This window comes from Camelus ferus, chromosome 9, assembly GCF_009834535.1.
Source record: "Camelus ferus isolate YT-003-E chromosome 9, BCGSAC_Cfer_1.0, whole genome shotgun sequence".
Lineage (NCBI taxonomy): Eukaryota > Metazoa > Chordata > Mammalia > Artiodactyla > Camelidae > Camelus > Camelus ferus.
Genome location: NC_045704.1, coordinates 78493689 through 78502070, shown reverse-complemented (window position 1 = coordinate 78502070; position 8382 = coordinate 78493689). Strand labels below are relative to the sequence as shown.

Below are 8382 nucleotides of genomic sequence, written 5' to 3'. Positions count from 1 at the left end.
GATGGTCCAAGGATGGGGACAGTGGGGTGGGGGATGGGGGACAGGCAACCAATCGTTCTCCTCCGACACCCACCCACCTTCACTTTCCTAATCATTTATCCTGTGTCCTTAGAGTGACAGGCCTCTTTCCACAGGTGGAAGCATTACCCCTCTAAGCTTCTGATTGAACCGGACACTGAGGATGTCTGAGGAGTTGTTCCTCGTCTGCTTTGAAAGGTTGCATCTCTCTGACACTTCCATCTTTTCCACCTTGGCTTGTCTATGCCATCCCCATTTATGCCACTAGATGGCACCAGACTCCACCAGTTGGCACAAATACGGGGCTGTCGGGCTACCACTAAAGGGACCCACCTCTTGAAAGGGTATCCGTTTCACCTAACTCTAATTTAATTCTTCTAGAATACGTTCTCATTATGGGTATATTATTCTTATAAGTAGTTTATTTTTATAACTATATTTATGAAGAATAGATCCCTGAATATAAAGAATTCTCACAAACTTTTCTTAGCCTCCCCTATGTTCTCTTCAGTCTTCAGAAAAAAACAGCAGGGAACTGGGGCAGAGACCAATTATCCATTTCTCAAAATTCTGACATTAAAAAAATGAGAATTGATCCAGTCAGAATAAAGGAGGGGTTCTGCAGATCGGCCAGCCCCCGGTGGGGATGGAGAGGGCAGCCGTAGGCGGCGTGTCAGTGCTCACTGGCCATGGGGGCCCCTGGTGCCTGCAGCCATCCCGCCTCTCCGCTCTGCTGCACTGGAACATGCAGCGGTGCCTCACCAGGCTGGCTCTGCTTGCAGAGGGCAGCAGGACTGGGAAAGGCCCGGCACCCAGAGCAAACTGGCAGCAGCTGGTGGTGTCTGAAGATCCAAAGGACAGAATGGGCAAATTCGATTCCTGGACATGGAAAGGAACTCTATGTCCAGCACTTGAGCCTGAAAGTCGGAGGCAAAGAGACTCATGGGCTGCAAGAAAGGGGCAAGTCCGCGAATCAGGCACCAATGTCGGTCAAAGGAGCCAAAATCAAAGAACAAGGCCTGCATGGAACCCAGGCCTGGCCTGAGTGGGTCTTGCAGTAAAGCCTGTCCTGAGCACCCCGTAGGCAGGGCTTCAACAGGGTCAAGGGCAAGGAAGGGAGGGCAGGAGCCCCAGGGCCTCAGAAACCAGTCTTCTTGGAGGCTTCTTAGAAACAGGATACAACGTACTTTCATCGTTCATTTTGCATTTTCCTAGACTAGGAATTGACGTGAGAAGGAGTCGTGGGCCAGTAGCCTGGCACCTAGGGGATGCTCCCAGCCCCTGGTTCAGACACAGGCTTGGGGCCTCATCAGCCCATCACTGATATGGACTCTCTCACACATGGTGATCTGGTGGCATCGAGTATTTGACACTAAGCAAAGGGGACAAAATCGCCAAAATGGGAGCTGAAACCCGTCCTGATGTCACTAATGGTCTTCCCACCCAGATGCCAGCTTATGACTCCTTGTCTCCAACTCAGCCGCTCACCTAAGCCACACTCTCCCCACCCAGAGCCCCTGGGCTACCTCGCACCCTTCATTCAAAGAGGCCCTGAATCCATCTGCACCCCAAAATTGCCCCAGCTGGGCAGAGGAACACCCATCACATCCCTCTCCTACCTGGAGACAGCCCGGGCCAGCCCGTCCCCTAGTCCCCACGTTAGCACAGGCGGGAACACCACAGCCACGCGCCCCTTGTGCATGCTTTTATTCTGCAACCAGCCATCGGTGTGCGTGGCTTCCAGCATCACCACGCTTCTGGAGAGCTGCGGCAGGGTCCAAATGTGAGGTGCTGGGCGGGGCTGGTGTTTTAGAGGAGAGTGCAGGCCTGTGATACAACTCCCAGACTGCTTTGAACTCAGGCGGCCCTTGCTCTCCAGAGAAGATGCCTTATCCGGTGAGGGGCCCGTGCAGCCTGGCTGTGGTCCTGGCTGGTAGCTGCCTCCTGTGTCCAAAATCAGTGGCTTTCCTGCTCTCTCCCTACCATCCCCCAAGCCAGGCAGTGGCCAGAGGCCTCCTCAGGGTTACAGACCTGCTCTCAGGAGCTGATCTTGGGAGGGAGCTATTAAAGGTAACTCCCTGTTGCCTCCTAAATTGTCAACAGCTGATTCAACTGAACCACCATATTTGCATCGCATAGGGAGGCAGTGGGAACTGGGGGCTTCATTCTTAACTGGTAACATGCTAGGAGGGGCCTCGGAGGCCCTGCAGTTCTGGCCCAGTGGGCAGGCCGCAGGCATCTGGAGGCTGACTGACTCCCTGACTCCCCACACCTGCTGTGAGCTTACTGATCCAGGCAGAAGAGCACATGCAGGGCGGGGGAGAGGGACAGGTCACCTCTGAGGAGAGGAAGGGCGGGGCAGGCAGAGACAAAAGGAGAGAATGTTCTTCCTGTTACTTCCAACTCCTCAGGCAGCCTGAGCAGTGCGGAGCACCAGTCAGGCTAGTTCCAGGACCACAGCCACAGCTGGGGCCCCACAGGTGGGCCTGGTGGACCACGCCACCACGTGGAGTGTGGCTACATGCACACACGTGTGTGCGCCAGGGAGGACAGGTGTAGGTAGGGAGTGCCGGGGATGGGGACCGGACAGCCGGGGGTGGGGCACAGGTGGGGAGCTGGGCCATGTGGCAGAAATAAAAGTCCAAGAAGGACCACTTCAGGCTGTGCTAAGGAGGAGGCCCCGGCGGTGTCCTGAAACCAGACAAGCTCCTAAAAGTTGATGCTCTTCAAGTCCACGGAGCAGCGGTACCTGCCGTCCAGGCACCGGGAGCACAGCAGGTTGGGCAGGCAGGGGCAGGTGTGGTGCCGGCGTTTTCCGAAGAAGGGGGCCTGGGAGAGAGGAGAAGACGGACAGCACATTCATCAAAGGGAGGTGGGCCTCCTGGCAGGAGACTTTGGTCAGCCCAGCCCTGGCCAATGTCACCTCCACCCCAGCACAGCAGTAACAGAGGAGGAAACCGAGGCACAGAGCAGCTAAGCAGCATGCCAAGATCACACAGCCAATTTGTGGAGGAGCCAGGATTTGAACCCAGGCAATCTGGCTTTGACACTCTGTGATCAGTCACAGTGCAATGCTGTCTGTCCCCAACCATAAAACCCCACAAGCCCCCACACTGCCTACCCAGACCCCTTGCTGACCCAGCACACGTGCGCACTCACACTCACACTCACACCCACACTCATGACTGAATATCATTAGTAGCTCATCCATTATACTCTCGACACTGGGTTGGGTGCCAGGGATGCAGCTGTACAGGACAGACAAGGTCCCCGCCGGGTGACTTAACACCCCAAGGAGTGCCGAACCACTGAGGTTTCCTCAAGGGGGTTGAGTGGGAAGGGCTGGGAGCATAGGTCATGTCAGATGGCCTGGGCTCAAATCCCAGGCCTGACAATTCTCAACTGGCAAGTTTTAGCCTCTTGGTGCCTCAGTTTATTATCTATAAAATGGGTGAATAATAGACCCTACCACATTTGGTTGGAAAGAGGTTTCCACTATAAACTTAAAAAGGTTTAAACTTGCAAAGAGCACTTCGTATGAAGAGTGGCACATAGTAAGTTCTCACCATTAGCTTGTATGACCTCTGTTGTTCCCTTTGGGGACAGAGATCTGTGGCTGAGCCTCCTCACACTCCCTAAGGCCATGACGACTGCTGCCCTGCCCCATCTGCCTCCCTGCACCTCCTCACCCCCAGGTGGGCCATGATGGGGAGGACAACTGCTGGAGGATGCTCCTGGGTGCAGGCGTGTTCCCCAGCGGAGCATGAAGGGCGCCTGGACCACAGGAAGCCCAGGGAAGTGGATACAAGCCGGGGCCCCACAGTTGCCGCTGCATCCTCCTGACCTTCCGAAGCAAAGGCCTGCAGGCCCTGTGCCTCTGGGCTGGGAGTTCCTGTGGGCGCTGGGCACCTAGGGCACAAAAGAGTGAGCCTCCTTAAAGTGTGTGCCCCAGGGGCCAGGTCAGCCTCACCCCCACCCAGTCTAGGCCATTTTATGGTCTTATTTTGTCCTGTTCTTGAGGGAAGGATCCTATGGAGCAAAGGGCACTGACTGGCCCTTTCAGAATCTGAATTTATCGATCTGATGGAAACTTCAGGAATGTCAGTCTATTTCTCTCATTGTGTACATGAGGCAACTGAAGCCCAGAGCTGTCATGCTAATTGCCCAAGACCCCTCAGCAAAGGAGGAGCTGGGATCCAGCCCCCGGGTCTAACAGGCTGTGTGACTGGTACCCCGCTGCACCCCAGGCAGCCCCCCAAAGCAAGGAGGCAGTGAGATATTATTAGATTGGGGTCAGAAAACTGCGGTCCAGTGCCAGCTCTGTCTCACGGGCCTGGTGCCCTGAACAAGTCTGAGCAGTACCTTGTGGCTGCCGGGGTGGCACTCGTCTCCTTCCCGTCCTAGTGGGGTGCACACCCGCAGTCCACGCAGCCACAGGCTGACTGCACAGCAGGTGCTGGCCCCGCACTGCACGTCCCGCTCGCAGGCCTGCAAGGGAAGACAGAGGGGCCCTGAGTGCCCATTAGCGCCCCACCCCAGAGAAACCAGAAGGTAAAGTACACCCAAAAACCCCTGAGAGGGATGCTGAGGGCAGCACCCAGGCAGCACAGGACACCCAGGCCGTGCAGTGTTGCCCCTGCTCCCTTCACAGCGGGATGCTCAGAGCTCAGCAGGGCAGCCAACCTGGATCTGAGGGACCTCCAAGCTCCTTTGAGGCCACTCAGTAGGAAAATTCTCTTCTTTTGACGCGTCTAGAGGTTAGGAGACAGAGCATTTCTAGCACCAGTAGGTGCTCAGTGGATGCTGGTGGAACTGGATTAATTTGAATTCTTAGATGGGGTAGTGCCACAGTGGCCCAAGCCCTGAGGGGGTCAGTGCTGAGCTTCCGTGGACTGGGACCCTCCAGCCCTGACCCAGCAGCACATGGGGTGGGTGCCTCCCTTCCCACAGTTCTCCCCAGCTCAGCCCTCACCATAAGCCCAGCCTCAACTGAGGACCCAGCCCCTCTTGGCAGGTGTTTCCCCTGGGGTTCCTCTGCTGACCTGCCTGGTCCCCAGAGAGAGGATGGAACCCTCTGGGTTGGACTCCCAGAGCAGGGGCTGAGTGACCTTCCAGAAGGTGCCACCTGCAGAGCCACACAACCCCACTTTAAACCAAAGCCTGGATTGGAGAAAACAGAACAGAACTGCTCCAGACTCAAGGGAGGCCACATTGAAGAAGCACCCAGACTTTCCACTTCCCGAGAAGCGCTGCGGCTTTGCTGAGTTCAAGTTCAGGGCTGCGTTTGGGTTGGTTCTTCTCTAGCACAAGCCATAGAGCACCGTCTGAAGCCTATGTGGGGCTTGGCAGAAACTGGAAGGAAACCCCCACCTCACCCCTGCAAAGTGCTAGGGGGCCCCAGGAGGAAACTGGGAGATGCTGGGGCTGCTCGCTACCCAGGGGAGGTGCAGGTGGCAGTCACCTGGCCACTCTGGTCTCCAGCCTGGTGAGGGCACATCTCACATACCAGCTGGCCCCTGAAAGCTCAGGGTTAGGACTAAGCAGACCCCACCTGACTCCTCCCACAGAGATGGGGCATTGCTGTCCCCACTGGGAGGAGGGATCCTCCAGACCTGAATCTGGGACAGTCACCGTCCTGGCAGCAGGGAGTATGGAGATGGGGGGGGCAGTCCAGCATCTTCCTAAAAGTCGATTTGGGGCAGCAGCCGGGCACAGAGTGTGGACGGAGTGGTCAGGTTGGTCACGTGTTTCGTCTTACCCCAGCTTCCCCCTCCCTGTGCTTTCCAAAGGGTCAACCTGGAGGCTTTCCTAGGAAGATACTTTCCCATCTCGCAGACCTGTCTCCCACCACCCCTCGGGGCCAGACTCAGGATGAACCCACTCTCGGTGGGCTAACTATGGCTTCTCTCCTCTGCTCTCACCCTCCTGATCCCCAAACTACACCATAGGAGGGCACACTGTGGTTTACATTCATTAGGTATAATTCTGCCCCGACAGTTGCGTTTATGCTCTGGGTCTCAGAAGCATTGACTTGCCTTTGATATTTGCTCTTCTTCGAAACTCAAGTCTTTTTCCTCTAAAAGGGAGAAGAAAGAAATTTTCCTTTCTGTGAACACTAAAACTAATCCAGTTCCAGGAATTGTTTGGCCTTTCTCTACATTTCCATTCTCTGTTTAAAAAGTTGGAAGCTGAAACAAAAGTAAATTCCCTTCTTTTTTTTTCCCTAGTGGCTTTTATCTGGAAAGCTCTCAGGTAAACCATTACTTTCTGTTTTGATAAGACTGTCCCCACCACCATCACACAACATGTGCCCATATCGTTGGAGGGGGGGGCGGTCCCAAGTGAAGCCAAACTTCTGAGAAGGAACCACAATCGGGGTATTTCAAATACCACAGTGTGCCCACCCGAGGGTGCGGGGTGCCCATGGTGAGACTGGATTTCTACGTTATTCGACGCTTGCTTCTGGGTCACCCAGCCAAATGTCAGTGTCACCCCTATTCCTATCAGAACTGGGCACAGAGTGAAAACACAAAAACCTTAAGGGAAAGAGTTTCAAGACAGGCTTTCTTAAGAGTAGAGAAAACAGAGGTTAAGTGTACCCAATAGACGCTAAATAAGGTCACTGCCTTTAATCAACTCAGTTTGCTTTGTAAATTACACTTGCCATGCGGACCAGACTATATGAAAACCAAAATTACACAAAAGATAAATTAGGGGGCGCTAATCCACTTTATTAAGGAGTTCATTATTACACAATGGGAATCTTCTTTTGACCAAAGGTCGAAACTTCAGAATTTTCAGTGCTCTCCCTGTGTATTGAATTTAATTTACACACAGTTTCTCAAAAGCAGATCCCCTTCAGCAGAGTGAGGTCTAACTAATATGAAAACCCTGGGAAGTGCCTCCCCACGCCCTTGGTTTGCCTCCTGGCTCCCATCCCATGCAGACTCTGATGTCCTCCCCAAACCCAGGGCATGGAGAATGTTGGATGACTTACCCCGGTGATCACAGCACCGTCGGACACAGTGACAAGGAGGAGCATGACTGAGACTTGCATGGCACCTCTCATGGTCACTTTGGAGAAGGCAAGCACTGCCCGCTCCGCTGTGTCTGGTCGCCTCTGCTCAGGCTCGAGCCCGCCTGCCCGGAAGGCCAGGCTCTCCCCGCAGATTTATGCTGTCCAACTCAGGCTGCCCACGGATGCTGGCCTCCTCTCTTCTCGTCTTCATCACAGTGTTATTCAGATGATCTCAGGGATGGAGATGAGACCTGAATCCATAATGACATCAAATCACCATCAAAACCAATGAAGATGGACCTTCGGCGGCTGTGACAGTTGCTCTGACTCTCTGGGGACACAGTGATCCAGTGTCATCTCCACGCCTTGTACCCCACAGTCTCCTCTGCCTCTGGGTTATCCTTTCATTCTGCTTGGGGCAGAGGGAGGGCTTTGGTAATAAATCAAGGGATTTACAGCATCGCCATTTATCCTTCTCTGCACCAAACCAAGCGACACACAGGATAATTGGTTCCCTCACACTCAAGCCAACAAGAATAATCTGGGGGCTTACTATTGGCTCAGCACAGAGTTGGGGGCAGAGAGGACACAAGTGGCTAAGGTGGTGTCCCTAGTTCCCTAGAAGGTTAAAATTCCAACAGGGAAACATGAGACAGTGAGAAAGCAAGGCCAGGCTTGTGGGGTTGATGTCCCTGAGAAACACACAAGGAATTGCCCTCTAAGGGGCCCAGGATGAACACCAAGGGTCACTTGGCTCGGGAACCAAAGCGCAGACATTGAGCCAGCCCTTAGGTCCCTGCGGAAAAGCGTGCTGGGGCCAGGCTGCCGCTGAAAGATACCAGGAGCCACGCACCTTTTTGTTTTATGGGCTGAGCTTCCAGGGACGAACAGACACTGTGGGCTCAGATGCCAGTCCTGGGGAAGGTGACTGGGCACAGCGCCTCCTGCTGGGTGGGAAGCTCCTGGCTTAGACCTCCTCATACCAGGTGATCCAGAGGGCTCCCAGGTCACTTCATCAGACACTGCACTTTTCTCCACAGTGACAAAAGCCATTATTGCCCGTACGGTCTGCAATATATTAATAGGTGTTATGCACACAAATAAATAAATATAAGATTTCCACAGTCAAAGGTTTGGGAAACACAGTTCCATCAATCTTTTTTACTGCAGGACTTTTCAGGGCCTTTCATACGCTAACAAGCCTTTCAAACACCCAGCAAGGAAATGCAATTTCCTAAACAGAGTCATCCATTAAATGCTTTTTTCTTGGAGTGTCTCAGGGGAAAAGGGCTCCCACGTAGACATGTTGACAGGCATCTATGAGTGCAGAGAAAGGAACCAACACA

At 53.9% G+C, this 8382-nt stretch overlaps 1 protein-coding gene across 1 annotated transcript; it reads right to left on the bottom strand.

Annotated features, from left to right (window-relative positions):
- Positions 1-2727: 2727 nt before the first annotated feature.
- Positions 2728-7109, bottom strand: PROK1 (prokineticin 1). Its single transcript, XM_006194758.2, has 3 exons — positions 7016-7109; positions 4381-4506; positions 2728-2847 (listed from the first exon to the last, which is right to left on the bottom strand). Exons 1-3 carry the CDS (start codon positions 7085-7087, stop codon positions 2728-2730), a joined length of 318 nt encoding a protein of 105 aa, XP_006194820.1. The 5' UTR covers positions 7088-7109.
- Between the last annotated feature and the right edge of the window lie 1273 nt (positions 7110-8382).

Coding starts and splice junctions, on each gene's coding strand:
- PROK1 (XM_006194758.2), bottom strand. CDS start 7,087: ATGAGAGGTGCCATGCAAGTCTCAGTCATGCTCCTCCTTGTCACTGTG. Junction 4,507..7,015: donor ACGGTGCTGTGATCACCGGG/GTAAGTCATCCA, acceptor CTTCCCTTGCAG/GCCTGCGAGCGGGACGTGCA. Junction 2,848..4,380: donor GCCACCCCGGCAGCCACAAG/GTACTGCTCAGA, acceptor CCTCTCTCCCAG/GCCCCCTTCTTCGGAAAACG.